Consider the following 16,219-nt stretch of genomic DNA (forward strand, 5'->3'; position numbering starts at 1 on the left):
TTAAAAATGCATTCTCTTAAAATAGAAATGCTGTTTTCTCTTTCTGACAAAAAATAATTTTGACATTTCCATTTCAATGTCTTTTCCAGAAACCATTAATTTATACTTTCCAACACGCTTTGGGTGGCATTCTAGCCTTTCAGATTCTAGTGGCAAAAATCCTACTGCTTTAAATGGGAGTAAGGAGTTTCTTCTTCACATATGCATATTTATACAGTCCTTAGGTGCGCGCACTTGGGTAGACAACTTTAATTCAGCATTCACATATTGTTTTGCTGTGAGCCCTGCCCATTCAGCCACTTACCCCTCTTTTCAGGCACAGAGAGCTGATGTTTTAAGTGGTACAATCTACATGCAGGGAGACCGTGTGCATTCAGGCAGAGGATCTGTAGTTCATGTGCGCTAGCGATAGTCTATAAACCACACCATGGAGTACAGATTAGGGTCAAACAGGTCATCTTAGAAAATATGGCACTAGAGAGAGAGTTAGAATGGTACGTGGCTCCAAAATACTTGCCTGTGTTCATTCGGGCTTCAAAATGAAGCCATTCTACCCACGCCTGCTCACTGTTTGAATTCGCTTTCTGTCAGCACCGGAACAATTGAGTTTTACTCCTGCAAAGGTTAACTTTGTGGCTGTGTGCCTGACTATTTGAGGATGTATTGCACATTGTATGTAGCGGCTTGGCACTTCACGGGACCGTGCTTCCAGCCCCTCAGCAGGCAGCTGTGCCTAACAGAGGAGAAAGCAGCCTGGGCCAGCTGCAGCTGTAGCCACAACCAGGTTTACTAGTGACCGCTGCAAGGGCCAGGAAAGGCAGGTGCTAGAAAATCTGGGTGTGACAGAAGTATGACTAGCATCCCTTCATTGGTCCTAGCCTCCTGAGGTTATTGCCCCTGGGCAGTGGGTAAAGGGGAGGATGTGCATGGAGGGTGATAACTTCTCAGGCCAACACAAGCTCAGGCTTCCTGTAAGTCCATCTGCAAATGCCTGAACTTGCATACATATGGACCAGGACAGGGGGAGCCGAGATGTGTCACCTGGCCCCAGATGCCCTGGTGCTCTCCCAGCCCTGCAACCCACTTCCATCAGCCTCCTTCATATCTTCTGGCCAGGACTCGAGCACAGGGATAGACCCACCCTGGCAAGCTGCTTCTCCTGGGGCGTTTGCTCCTGAGCAGGACGTACACCATTGCCCCCAGCCACATAAAGTATGATTTCCAGTACCCTCCATGCCTCTCATCTTTTCCCCTCTCTACTATTACTGCAATGAAAGAATTCAAAATGAAGACTCGACTGGGAAGGTGCATTTTCAGTCTGCTTGAGGTTTTTGTACAAGTGGCTTCTGTCAGTGATGCAGCTATGCTTCTCTGGACACAGTGTAATTTGGTGGCCTGTCGGGAACCCATTTTGCTCTGCAAAGTAACTTTTTCTTACTTTCTAACATGATGAAGAAGCCACAAAGCTGTACAAACTTACCCCCTGAACTGGGTGAGCCCTGGAATATCAAAAGCAGAGGAAATATCAAAAGCACAGACTTACAAACTCATTTATTTTCCTGTCCCGTTACCAGCCTTGTGTGAATTAGGGCTACAAGTATCACATTGGTATTCAGGAGGCCATTTGTCACACACAGAGAAATAAATTAGGGGGAATATTAATGGTAACAAGCATACAAGACTACTGAACAGTAGAAGCATTTCAGTCCCTTCGGGAATGAGGAGAGCAATGTTTTCACAGCCCTCTGGTCCAGTTGCCAGAAATCCAGCACATCAGCAATGAATGTAGTCAAGCACACCTCTGAAATGGCACTGCATATATACACGCGATTAATATGTGTGACTACACAAGTTTAAACTTAAAGTCTAAAGTTAAAGGTCTATATAAAGCCGACTTTTCAAGGAAGGATTTTCATATAACATTTGCTTGACCTAGAAAGAAAGTAATTTAAATTATTATAGGATTCCTTAATCCTGTTTAACTTCTTTTCCTGAGAGAAACTGAAAATCCAGTGGCTCTTACAGACTTTTCTTGTGCTTATGGGATACTCCCCCCACATTAAAAAAAAAAAAAAAAAAGAAAAAAAGAAAAAAACCATGTGTACATTGCATGGCCAACTATAATTAAACTGATAAGCTAATCTTGACAGTGCCAGAAGGACAGGATAAATTCTCTTTGTAGTGACTAATATGGCCAGTCTGGCAGGGGGATTCAGAGTCGGAAGCTTTATCTCATCTGTCTCCCTTGCCCGTCTCCTACCAAAGGAGTTTGCTAAATCAAAAATACGGACCAAGCCCCCTTCCTGTTTCCCCTGGAAATGTTTTCCATTGTGATCAGTGGCTTGAAGTCACAATTACTTCAGTGTCTTTATTAAAACATAATGTTGAGATTTGAGCTAAGATTAAGTATATTCATTCCCCTAAGTTGTATTACACTGAAACAGAAAGTCTTTGGGAATTACTGAAGCAAGTAATTTACCCCCTCCCCTCCCCCTTTTTTTTTTAAATATTTAAACATTAAAGAATAAAAATCCCTTTTTCATACAGTGGTGCAAAGCAAGGGTAAGACTAAAACCAATACGTTTAAAAGCAGATGATTCTCACTGGCTTTATGGCAGCAAACATTGCCACCCTGATTCTGATGTGGCAAGAGACTAATAGAGAACATTTCAGCAAAAGCACTGTTCCTCTAGATATTTCTGCAAGAGCTCCTTCCTTGTAATGCAATCCCAATATTGTACACAGGCCTCAATTTATTATTGATTTCAAAGGGACAATGCACTGGCTTATTTGAAGATGGAGACACACTGAAGCCCTTTCTGTTAGGGAAGAAGGAAGGAAAAGAGGTTTGTTTAGTCCAAAAATCCCCACTGGTTGACTTCCAATACATCAGAAAACTGATATGCAGTCAGCCTAGCCTCTCTAAATAAGAAAAAAAAAAAAGGGGGGGGGGGGAGGGGGGAAGGCAGCTCAGTGATTAATATGCTTACTTGAATGTCAAACACACATGGTCAAATCCTTCCTCTGTCAGACTGTGGAGCAGGGATGTGAAGGAAAACCCCATGCTTCAGGAGATCAAGCAATCTTAGATGGGTTTCCATGTCAATTTTTTTCAGTGGATATAAAACACAGAAATAACCACTACAGCAGAAGTAACTCTGCTTCATCATGAAAAATCCCTTAACCTTCAGGCTACAGGATTTCCGTCGTCTGTCCTTTTGCTATCTGACTGCATTTTGTGCAAGACTTTATGCAGTAGGTGTGTTTAGCTGATTTGATTCATCTCAGATCAAAGAATAAGAATAACACAGGAGGGACAACTCTTGTCAAGTGTGAAGTCAAGCTGTACACACATGTCTAACAGGAAAAATGTAAAGTACTTTACAGGAAGGAAGATGGGTGTGTAGGGACACTGCCTCTGGAGGGTTAAATCACGGCATAGCTGAGGCTTTGAAGATCCATTCTTTAACTGGAAATGGCAGCACGATGCCTGAAGTCCTTTGCAGATCCAGTTGCATGCTCTCAGGGTAAAATATGAACAACAGTCAGAATATACAGAGGGTGGAAAGTCTGTGTAGAGCAAATCCATTGCCTTCCAAGCTTCCTTCCACTCCTCCATGGGGAGGCACGGCTGCAGTCCCATGAACCTGTCACCTTACCCTTATGCAATCTCCTTGTAAGCGACCTCTGCTCCCCAGAGCAGCCCCTTTGGCATGCCCCAACTGCCCTGAAGGAACAGGCATAAGCAGGATGTGTTCTGCCAAATAAGCATATCTTATTTGTAGCTGACACACAGTAACCATTGTTCTTGGGTTGTTTATGCTTTATTCCCTGTGGCATCTGCTAATATATTCTTGGTCTGATTCTTATCTTTTACTGACACACATCACAAGTGTTTCTAGACCACTGGGTGGAAAAGGGTTTGACATTTCTCTTCTAGTTCAGATCAATATCACATCAGCAGGGATAGGTCAAACACTTGCAGCTCTCATTCCTTTATTATTTATTAGCATTCATTTGTCTCTCACCTCTTATTGACCTTTTCTATTCAACTAATATGAAACCGAGGTCCTTTGGAGGCAGGTGCCAAGTGGTGCAGCTGGACTGCAGGCTATCGTCCCGAGTAACGGGCAGCTAAAGCAACAGCACGCAACACACGCTGCCGGTGCGTGCCTCACCTGGGAATAAGCTACTGAATATGAACTACCCGCCCAGGGAACCTGGCCTGGCTGTGGAGCTCACCAGAACCTAAAATAAATTCCTGCAGATCCTAGCCTCTCCCTCACCTTATACTGCATGTGATGGGCACCAGGGAACCAATTACTGGGACTGTGGTTTTTTACCACATAAGAGTAGACAAAGTGTGTAGTGGTTGAAATCTGAAATCAGCGGAGCAAGAGATGACAGCCTCTCCCTTCATGGACAATTTCTGCACGGCGGCAACCTTCAAGGGCAGCCTCTGGCTGGCATTGCTCTGAATGATGCCAGGAAGTGAGTCCCGTTTTTGTTTTCACATCGTATTGTTCACGGCTTGTTTTAAATATGATTATATGGATATTAATTGGTTTTGTCTTCAGCTGAACAATAGTTAGGGCTTTATTTTATCCTATGAATAGATTGCATATCCTTCTCAAGGATCATCCAGAATATTAGGAGGATGAATAATCACAAATGTTCAGATACGGGCAGAACAGGCGTATGCATACCCATTGCACACAGGTGTGCAACTTGCATGTGTGCGCTTTTGCTTTGCCATACCCCCACCTGCACCAGAACAGATCAGCTCTAGGCTCAGGTGGGAGTCAGTCTGCACAGCTCTGCAGAAGACACATGATGTTTACATGTTGTCTGCAGCCCCTGAGATGTCAATATTGGCAGTACAAGGACCGTATCTTTGCTGATATTCTATGAATGGAAATAATAAGACAAGGAAACCAGGGCCTGACACACATCCATAATACAAACTTTAAAAAACAATAATCATAACAAAAAAAACCTGCTTCTGGATGCAAATATAGATCAATTCTACCTTGTGGATGCATAATTGCTAGTGCATGGAATATGTGACTGAATGTTCTGAAACGAGTTTGCTAAGCAGAAGCTTGCTTTATTCTTCATGGGAACAGCTGGTCTTTGATGCCTTTAACATTGATAGACCCTAATTTTTAAGACTTTGAAAAACAACATTCTCATATGTCATAACAGAGATGTTTATTTCATTTGAATTGTGAGAAACTGTCAGAGCTGTAGGATTTTAACCTTAGCATGAAAAAAAATGCAGGTACAACACATCCACTAACTGAGACCATGAGACATTTCTGGAAAACAGAGTTAAAGTGTGATTTTATTTTTCCTGTTTTAATTACACACAGACTAACACTCCAGGTCTGAATAACCCACATCATGGAGTGTCAGAAGTCCATAGGCAGACACTAATTTTGTTTCTTGAGCCGAACTGCATACAAAATGGACTTCTTACAGAGCATAAGGATAACTTCCTTGGGGGTTTATGTAAATTTTAGGACCCTAGGTACAATTTTATGAGTAAGTACCGCTGGACACACATTTAACATACAAGTGCAAAGAACAGCACTGTTGGCCTTTTCACCATGATAAACAGGAGAGGGAAAAAGCCATGTGTCATACAGCAAGATCCTCTAAAATCTTCTCCCTCTTCTATAGTATACAAATAAAGTGTCTGCTTCTATCTCTTGCAAGCAAACAATGAGGAACATTTAAAATATTAGACTTTCTTTAGAAGGAAATGCTTCAAGAAAGGGCATTATTTTAAAATGGGAAAATGCATCAGTAAAGTGAACTAAAATCTTTTTAGTCTGGCCACTCTTACAGAAAGAATGCCAATAAATATTTCTATAAAAGGTATGTTTACCTCCCATAACCTCTGTGATAACAATTATTTCACTAGGCTCAGAATATTCTTCCTTCCTTTTATTTTTTTTCATTTTGAACTAACTGCTTGTGTAGACAAGCATCTGCTGCCTCTCCATCTCACAGCTGCTCTCTCTTGAATTTATTCCTACTAGTCTGTATCCTTTGCCCATTTTCAAGCAAATACTTCAAGACTCTCTCTTAAATGGTCAGTCTGGGCAAAAGGCCAGAAAGTGAAATCACCTCTTTACCACTAGATTTCCTTCTATTTTACTTTATTTCCTTAGGAAACTTTGCCTCATCCCAAAAAGCCTGCCAGTCCCAGAAGTTTGTGGTATAATTACAATTCTATAGGAAGTTACTAAAAACGTGGCGTTTTCTCACTTTGAAAATTCGGTTATTTTTCACTTGTAAAATGTTAAGTGAAAATTTCAGTGTAAAATGTTTTTATTTAAGTCAAAACCTGATAAAAGATTAGAAATATAATAGGATATAGGTGAATCTGAATTAATCTCTCATTCTTCTCTTTTCTTGTTTTTTTCTGGGATGGAAGGACATCAGAACTGCATTCAGTATTTTCCCAGACCTCTGAAACCTATGGTCTTCACAGGCTGCTGATAGTATCCCTGTGGACCAGAAAGGAAATGGCATAAAGAAGGTGTCAAGCTTATTCTGACAATAATGCTTTTTAAGGATGGCCTTTGAGCCACAAAGTAGCTTTAAGGCTGTGAATGTCCCTCAGTACATAGCGGGTCTCCCACAGCTGCCTAAAATACCGTATTTGAAGAACCACATGCCATCTTTATGTGGTAACTGCCTTCTATTTTAGCTGTCATTGTCCTCTGCTCCATGCTGACAGCCCTGCACCGCCCAGCATCAGGCTGCTGTGGGGGCTGCCCAGCTGTGTGAACATGCCTGCGGTCACCAGCACCACCTCACAACCAGCGCATGTGCCGCACAGGGCAGTGGCAGCAGGGGCACAGCCCCTCGGCTCCCTCTGACACTGGTACTTCAGTGCTGGTGAATGACCTGACTCATGTCTTTTCTTTTGATTTCTTCCCTATTCCCTTGGTTCTGTGTCTACTCCTTTTCCTGCCTACTCATTTTATTCTGTGCTGCAGCTCTCCATTCCCTCAACTTAACCCTGTGCTGCACTCTCAGCCTATTCTATTTGATTTGATTCAATTTGATTCGATTCTATTCTATAGACATACAAACATCTAAATACAGGCACACACACAAAACCTGGAAGCTCAGATTCTGCAGCACGTAGACACTTTGTATGGACAAATAAAATATATCAAACAGTCAAAGCTCTGACCACTGCTGGGTTTGTCATTCATGGTACAGAGAAAAGAGAAGATGATGCAGGGAAGGTTGATTGTACCATGATGCATTTCAGTGCTTTTGCTATTTTTGACGTTGCTAACTGCAAACTAGACCATATAACCATACCCTACCTCCTGTTCTTGTGGACGCCCTCACACCGACACGTACTCAACATGAAGCTCAAATGACACAACCAGACAGTGCTACGTAATACAGGAGATGGGAAGAATTTGGAGGCTGGGGCAGAATCAGTACGAACTATCCCACCAACAAAAGGAAGGAGAGTGGGTTAGAGTGAGAATAAAAAATATTTATAGACCACAGTATTTTTGGAAAAGATTTAAAGTGTTTAATTTGAGAGTCCTGGAGTTCATTTCCCCCAGCTAATTACAGGATTGGAATCTTTCTTAATAACTCATTAAAGATGAATGGAAGTGTTAACTGAATACGCTATTTTCTTGCCTAATTAGTAATGGAAACATGAACATCTAAACTGAACAGGCTTTAAGGGGAACATATGCATACTGGGTAATGCTACAGCGACATGCTTTTATTTGCTTGGTTTTGCCAATGCAGTCCATCTATTAAATGTCCCTTCAGCAGGTCAGGATTAGTTATATTTTATGTCCATGTCATAAACGTAACAGATATGCTACTGTGTTCACAACAGCAGCTAAGTACTATTATTTTTTCAGAGTCCCGTAGCCATGTGATAATGTCATTGGAAATTGTTATTACAGTAGACAGGAACTTGCATGACCCCTGCTGGGTTATCTTTTCCAAACTGTGTAAGTGAACCTTGTTATCTATGTAGCCCTTTGGAGAGATGAATAATTAAATTCTTACGGTCGTGCAAGTTGTTACAATAAGATATAAATTCTTACTTTTATCTCCTATCCCATTCCCTGGAAAAGTAACAAAAGCATGCCAGGTTCCACCTGGCGTTTTTACTCCCTGTTGGCAAGTTGCTTGATTGAATGCAGGGAAATTAATGAGAAATCTTGGCATACCTTTGAGACAGTTCTCATTGACTTCAAGAAGGTCTGATTTTTAACTTTGGTATTTTCTTGAAGAATATAACCTTTAGTGAGAAAAATACTTTGCTTTAACACAACTTACATGCGAAATGTAGGGTTGCCTTATTATGTTAAACCACTTCTTAAATACAGATATCAATTTCATGAAGCACTGAGTGAGGAAAGGAGGATTTAACCTGTAATTTTTGAGGCATCCTGTCAAACAACAGTGATTCTCACTTGTTTGAAACACCCGTTTCCATTGGGTTAAATTTTTACCTATATCTTAGCAGAGCACTGAAAGATGGGGAATATGTTTTGACTTCACTCATGATAAATTCAGCAGAAGGATGTCTGGATCCAGTAGAGAGATTGGTTGGGACAAGGGTGCAGGAGCGAGCTCACAGGGACAATAGAACCTCTCCACTGCCAACTGGCACAGACTCAGCAAGGTTGCGGCAAGCTGAAAGGCTGGAGCCATGCAAACAGGCAGTGCTGCTGAACTATCGATCTTCTTCCTTTCTCACTCCCTCTCCAACGTTTCCAACCCCAAAGAAATCCGTATCATGCAACAGGCTGCAATAAGTTTCTTCATCTATACAGGCCAGGTGATAAAGGGGAGTGCACTTCAGCAGCCTTCCTTTATGTTAGCAGAAAAGAGACCGTGTAGGTGCTTCTGCTGTTAGACGCTCTTTGCAGGTTTTGTGGTAGAATGGGTACACAGATCCATTTCCAGACATTTTCCTGCACCCCCTGGGGGGATGAGAAGTATCATCAGGCAGTTTAGTGCCCTTACTTGTGCCCTACTGATCACAGTGTTATGTGATCATTTCACCTGTCCCCTTCGCAGCCAGGCAGATCTTTGTTATCATGCCACCCATCTACCTCTGCAAAGCAAAATACAGCTCTTGGTAAGAACAGGATACTGTATCTCTCTACAACACTACTCCTAACGAAAATACAACCCCTTAAGCCCTAGCAGCTGCAAAATATGTGCTTCCATATGACCGACATACTTCCTGGTTAGTCGCATAAAGAATAGTTTTAATTTACCTTATAAAAATGCAAAAATATAACCCATCCTAAATGAAAAAGTAGTTTTATTAATGCAGCCCTTCTCTCATTACCCTTAGTCAAAATGTACGTATTATTATAAGACAGACACAGTTACATAATGAAACAAAATTATTAATAGAGCCCAGTGAAACTACAGTTAAAGCAAGCCACTGTTTTTGCAAAGGCTCAGACCTTACAGGCAGAGGACTAAGGAATGACTACAGATAAATAAGGCTTTTACTACCGAGTAAACTGGCTACATCAGGACTCATATAACAATCGGCCATGTAACATTCACATTCATGTAATGAAGTCTTCTTTAAATGCAGAAGTTCTGCTGCCTCACATGCTGACTTGTATCAGCATTTGTGTGCGAGTAGCTAATCCTCTCTTTCAAGAGAGGATTTCTTCAGGAAAAGCCCCATGAAGACACTTCATGAAAGAATGTTTTCTTATTTACTTGAAAGCAAGAACTAGAAGAACATTCAGAACCAGACGAAGAGCTGTTTTCTGAAGATCTCGTTGACCTGGTATTTTTTAAATACTTTGCAGGCCTCTCAGGGGCAGCCGTAGGAGAGAAGAGCAAGTGTGCAGGCAGATCAAGCAGACATACAGCAACGGTCTCTATTTCCTAGTGGCGAAAGCCTTCGGCTTTGGCACGCAGTGTTTTCATCTTTCTGTGTGGTGTGAGTTCCTCTGACGAGAGACGGGACTGCCTGGGGCACTGGCGGCTAACCTGTTGTTTCCAAATTGCTGGTTCAAATATAGCCTAGGAAATTAAAGTCATGGCCTGTGTGAAATGAGCCAGTAGTGCCCTTCAATTACCTGGCAGAGAGGCCACCTCAGACAGCTCAAATCATGCCCTTGCTGACAGCTGAGAAGAGAAGCAAGGGAGCAAATGCTTTCACAGACTGAGCTGCATTCCCCTCCCCAGGGATAGACCCCTATGTTTGAAACATAAAATGGAAATTTGGGGGCTTCTGTATTATTCCTTCTACTTAAAAAGTTCAATTTCTATTCAGCTGTAATAAATTAACTCAGTTTTGAAAGAGAAAACAAACTGAAGCTGCAGGATTGCAGGGGCATATTAGGCACAGCCTTATCAGCATTCCCCAGCAAAACAGCAGTAGTAAAGCTGTAGCAAGCCCTCTTCACTCCCAAACCTATCAAACCCATCTGGGGAAAATGGCTCAAGATATTAAGTTGACATTTATTTGTAGAAGCGTAGCTTTTATACATCAGGAGACATCAAAGGGAAGGGCTAAAGGAATGGATTATTTAGTTTAGGTACATGTGAGGCTAGATGCAGTGAAGAACTAGAGATTTGAACAGTAGACAATAAAAGCTTCCCGATGTAAACTGAACTGCATCTTTCCAGCTCAGAGTGCAGGCCGACAGCGAGGATCCCCCCACACTCACCCGCACAGGCACACACATGGTTTGGTGCCTCTGTCCTGATGCACTGTGGAGAAGAACAAACGTAGGAGTGACAATTCCAGTAGGCAGCAGAACTCTGAAGACATAGCTGCTACAACACTGTAGATTTTTACTTCGGTGGCTGTATCATCTTTACACCTTGGTTAACCAAAATTCTGATTTCATCCAGAATTAAACCAACAGGTTCTTGTTTTGTTATGAAAACATATTTTCTGTAAAATCAAGTCTACTGGTATACAAATTTAATTACATTCCCAGTTGCACATAGCAAATTTAACATAATTATTTTTACCAAAGCAGCTTAATAGCCCTTGAAGCATAAAAACTGTAAGAATATAGGCAATTTTTGATGTAATTTCATTTTTGCTCAATACCAAGAGAAGCAAAATACCAATTGAATGTAAAGAGCTGACTAAAAAGTTATAGATGTGTGAATTCAGCTTACCCCTCATCAACTAATTCTATTTCATGTATTTCAAAATGTTGCTTTGGTAACTCTTACAACTGTGATAAACACAGTTTCTGTATAGGCAATATCCAGTGGGGCTGTACAAGCATTTAGCAAGACATTTCCCCAAAGCAAACTTGAAGTAACTAATAGACGCATATTTTGGGGAGAAGCTGATATTTGACTCTTGTATTTTTATATAGGTCTGAAATAAGTATTTAAATCATTCTACTTATCATAGAATCATAGGATCATACAAGAGACCAGGCTGGAAGGGACCCTGAAAGATCACCGGGCCCAACCTTCCGTGGGAAAAGGAGCCTAGATGAGATTATCTAGCACTCTGTCCAATTGCATCTTGAGCACCACCAGTGGTGGGGACTTTATCACACCCTGGGAAGGTTGTTCCAGTGAATAAGCATAAAAAAATTCTTACTTGTATCTAGATAAAACCTCTCCTGGTGCAGCTTGTACTCATTGCCCCTCGTCTTCTCCATGTGACTCTTTGTGAAGAGAGATACTCAATCCTCTCTGTAGCCACCTTTTAAGTACTGGAACACTTGAAAAGCCATTAACAATGCTTGAAAGTCTACTTTATTGGGTGGGTGGGTGTGTTATTTCTCGATAATTCACCAAACTGGACAATAAAGGTGTCGCGGTTTAACCCTGGATGGCAACCCAGCACCATGCAGCTGCTCACGCAGTCCCCTGTCATCCTGAGGGTTGAGGAGGAGAATCGGAAAGGAATGTAAAACTCGAGGGTTCAGGTAACAATTTAATAGGTAAAGCAAAAGCCTCACACGTAAGCAAAGCAAAGCAAGGCAAGGAATACATTCACCACTTCCCACGGGCAGGCAGGTGTTCGGCCATCCCCAGGGAAGCAGGGCTCCGTCACGCGTAACGGTTACTCAGGAAGACAAACACCATAATGCCAAATGTCCCCCCTTCCTTCCTCCCCCAGTTTATATACTCAGCATGACGCCATACGGTATTGGCATACCCCTTTGGCTAGTTCAGGTCACCTGTCCTGGCTGTGTCCCCTCCCAACGCCCCGTGCCCCTCCAGCCCTCTGGCTGGGCCCAAGGAACCAAAAAGTCCTTGACTTAGTACAAACGTTACTCAGCAACAACTAAAAACATCAGTGTGCTATCAGCATTGTGCTCACATCAGAGCCAAAACACAGCACTGTACTAACGACTAAGAAGAAAACTAACTCTGTCCCAGCTGAAACCAGGACACAGGGAAATCAGAATTTACTCTTTTTTAGTATCTTATTTTTTGCTTTACTGCGACCTCTGTACTCAGCTGGGAAATAAGAATGCTAAGACTATCTAGAATATTGTCAGAAAATGAAGGTTAAAAGCAGGTTCCATCAAGCTGCAGTTTCTCATCATCAAGTATTCTGGGAGAAGGCAGGCAAACCCCGGAATGGCTTGCACATTGTCTCTAACTCTAAAGCATACCGTACGTAGGAGGTACATCAGGTACTGGAGATGTCCGAACTCATACAGATGGTATTTTTCCCCTTTACCCCTCTCCCTTCTTCTGTTAATGAAAAAAAGAGGAATTTGGGGAATGGAGACCACTGTGTGCTTCCTGCATTCTGTGCTGCCCAAGACACAGGGTCTGAGGCAAGTGGAGAAACAGAACTATAAGCTTTTGATTTTCTTCAGTACAGTTTACTGCAGTTCTGGCAATGCACTGGCAACAACAGAAGCTTTGTCCATCAAGAGAGTTTCCAGCTGGAAAACTTAACAAAATTTACTGAGTATTTAGAAATCATTATGAAAACAGGGTGTGCTTCAGAGCTTCATCACGCAGTGTGTCTGTACACCTGTCTTTCTAATCCTTCTTTGGGGTGCACAGAGAAAATGTGTCGTATCTCGGTATAGGCCTAGAGTCAATGAAATCTGTGCAGGTCAGTCACAAGCGGGCTGAAGCTGACCTGTCATCCACATTTATGCCCTCCAAAGAGAAATTAAAGTTCTTAAGAAAGGGCTGAACAGATGCAGAGCCTGCTAGCGTACCAGGGTGGTGAGGGCACTCTGTGCACCTGGAGCCTCGATCCACAACTGTAGAACACTCACCTCCACAGACTGCAATTACTGATGAAACTTAGGGGGTTTTAATTCCAAATAGATTACTTAGTTTCTGCTTTTTTGTCCATTTTTTTCTGGGTATTGAAACACTAGGAATTTTTATTGTATCACACTCACAAAACCAAAAACATTGACAGCGGTTCTTCCAAAGTGAAAGCTGGAAAACGGAATGCACGCATGTGCATGTGGGTTTGTGCCACATGAAACACCTGGGGAAGAGACTGGGACACGCGCTGTGAACATGCACGTCAGGTAACAGCGGGCAGGCAGCTGAGTAAGGAGGACGAAAACCAGCGGACTGCTCACGGAGAAACAGCTGCAGTGGATCAGTTCAACTCATTTAAGAACAGCCTACTGGAAGTTGTCACAGGTACCTGACATGCAATGCACTCAGGCCAACCTGCTGGAAACCTGTGCACTGAATCCATTTTTGGGGGGCTTAAGCTGCCTCACGTATCGGGAGCCAGGGCTGGCTGCACGGCCTCACCAAACCCCGCAGCCTCCACCCTCCGATGCGCAGGTTACCGAAGCAGCACCCCGGGACACCTTCCCCCCCGGGCGTGCTGTGCCGCAGGTGGGCAAGGGGGTGCCGGGACCCCCGCACACAGGCCTGAGACGGAGCCCGCCACCTCGGCCCCGCCGCTGCGGCTCCGGGCCTCGCCCCGCTCCGGCCGCTGCGACTGCGGGGCATCGCCCGGGTCCTCCGCCGCGCTGGGCACCCGCCGCCCGCCCGGGCCGGGCCGGGCCAACGCTCCCCGGCCGCCGCTGGCAGCTGCCGCGTACCCGCCCGCCGGCAGACGGAGGATGCCGAGGTCAGCCCCGGCTCCCGACACGCTTCCTCCGGCGGGACCAGCGCAGGGCGTGGGCGCGGGGACGACGCTGGGGTGGGACGGCGCCGGCGGCCGGGGCCAGCCCGAAGCCCGAGCCGGGGCCGAGCGCCGCCAGAGCCGCCGGGGCAGCCCGCGTCCCCGGGCCCGCCGCGCCGCGCCGCCGGGATGAGGCGGGCCGGGCCCTGGTGCCTGCTCCTGGCCGCTGCCTGCGCCCTGCGCCGGCCCCCGCCTCCGCGGGCCGCCGTGCGCTGCCCGGCCGCCGGCGCCTGCTTCAGCGCCCACCTCGCCAACGCCTCCTACGCCGAGGCCCGCAGCGCCTGCGGCCAGCAGCGGGGCGGCCTGGCCTGGGTCAGCGGCGAGCCGGAGCTGCGGCTGCTGCTGGGGCTGCTGGCGGAGGCGGCGGCGGGGCCCGCGCCCTCGCTCTTCTGGGTCGGGCTGAGGCGGAACGCCTCCGCCTGCACCGACGTGGGGCAGCCGCTCCGCGGCTTCTCCTGGGAGGGCGCCGGCGGCGGGGCGGCCCCGCGGGAGGTGCCGGCGGCGCTCGGCCGGTGGGTGCAGGAGCCGGTGCGGACCTGCCTCAGCGCCCGCTGCGCCGGGCTGCACCTGGCGGCGGCCCCCGGCGGCGGCCCCGGCTGGGGCTGGAAGGAGCTGCTGTGCCAGCGGGAGAGCCAGGGCTACGCCTGCAAGTACCCGTACGAGGGCGCCTGCCCCGACCCCAGCCCCGCGGGCGCCCTCGACTTCGACTACCGCCTCCCCTTCGAGGCGCGCAGCGCCGGCCCCGGCTTCAGCCCGCCGGGCACCGTGCTCACCGTGACGTGCCCCGGCGGGGCGGTGCGGCTCACCTGCGAGCCCGAGCGGGGCGGCTTCGCCTGGAAGGCGGCGGAGGAGCCCCTCTGCCCCTGCCCCGGCGACCACCGGAGCCCCGGCAGCGGGCTCTGCGCCGGGGCCGCCGGGTGCCGCGATGCCGCGGGTGGCGTCGCCTGTGCCAGCACCCAGGACGGGCGGGCCGGGCCGCCCAGCGCGGCCACGGCGGCGGCGCCCCCCGCCGCGGGCAGCCCCGCGGAGCCGCCGGCTGTGGAGGCGGACGAGCGCCGGCCCCCCGCCCCGACAGCCGACGGCTCCGCGGGGCCGTCCGGCGCCGGCGGGGAGCAGACGGCAGCTCCGCCGCCCTCCTCGTCCTCCTCTTCCAACTACGTTTTTATCCTGGTGACGGTCGCGGTGGTGGTGCTGGTCATCCTCGTCATGACCGTCCTGGGGGTCTTCAGGATCTGCTTCAACAAGAGCTCCGAGGGTGGCAGGGGCAAGGAGCCGCCCGAGGCCGGCAGCAAGGCGGAGGCGGGCGCGGCGGAGCCCCGCGGGGCAGCGGGCGACGACTAGCCCCGGGCCGGCGGGGGCCCCGTCCGGCAGCTCTGCGCCCGGCGCCCCCCGGCTCCGCTGCCACCGTGGGACCTACGGATTGCCGGGGCGCGACCCCCGCCGCGGGGGTTTGAAGCCTTTGGGCAGGCAGGAGCTTTCATCGGTCTGAAAAGCAGTGATTTAGGTGCTGACATAAGTAAAATATAAATAACGCCAGCCTGGCCGGCGGAGCGGCGGCTTATCTTGCAGCTGCAACAGTTGCGGGTTTTTATCTTCTCAGAAACTGTTCTCCGGGTGCTTTATTTGGAGCAAGTGGAAAGGGGAACGCTGTGAGCGCTCCTATCTCATAATTTCGAAGCCACTCTGTGTCTGAGTGGTACTTGGAGGCTCTCGGGTGTTTTCCAATTGCTGGAACATTTGGAGAGGTGAACAGCCATAATTTTGGAAGGAGCTGTGACCCGTACTCTTTCAGGCTGACATTCTTGAAAATGAAGAGCATTTCTATACTTAGAAGGTCATTAAATTGCTGAGGAAGTGGGAGGTTAATGGGGAGCCAGTTTTATACTTCAGCTGATGAAAAGAATAAAGGATGATGTTAAATCTAAATCACTGCTGTTTGTTACTTCATGCAATATTCATTTTTATTGGGGCAGGGCAACAAATTTTTCATTTGTGGTTTTTCTCCTGAGGAGGGTCTGTACAGAGGCTGCTTTCTGCGTGCAATGCGCAGCTGCCTTACAATCCGCCCAGGAGCTGACA

At 46.8% G+C, this 16,219-nt stretch overlaps 1 protein-coding gene across 1 annotated transcript; it reads left to right on the forward strand.

Annotated features, from left to right (window-relative positions):
* Positions 1-14,154: 14,154 nt before the first annotated feature.
* On the forward strand, positions 14,155-16,066 carry CLEC14A (C-type lectin domain containing 14A). The gene has a single exon (XM_056347654.1). It carries the CDS (start codon positions 14,270-14,272, stop codon positions 15,479-15,481), a length of 1,212 nt encoding a protein of 403 aa, XP_056203629.1. The 5' UTR covers positions 14,155-14,269; the 3' UTR covers positions 15,482-16,066.
* Positions 16,067-16,219: the final 153 nt, after the last annotated feature.

The sequence above is a fragment of the Falco biarmicus genome, chromosome 7, assembly GCF_023638135.1.
Source record: "Falco biarmicus isolate bFalBia1 chromosome 7, bFalBia1.pri, whole genome shotgun sequence".
In the NCBI taxonomy this organism is placed as follows: Eukaryota; Metazoa; Chordata; class Aves; order Falconiformes; family Falconidae; genus Falco; species Falco biarmicus.

Coding starts and splice junctions, on each gene's coding strand:
- CLEC14A (XM_056347654.1), top strand. CDS start 14,270: ATGAGGCGGGCCGGGCCCTGGTGCCTGCTCCTGGCCGCTGCCTGCGCC.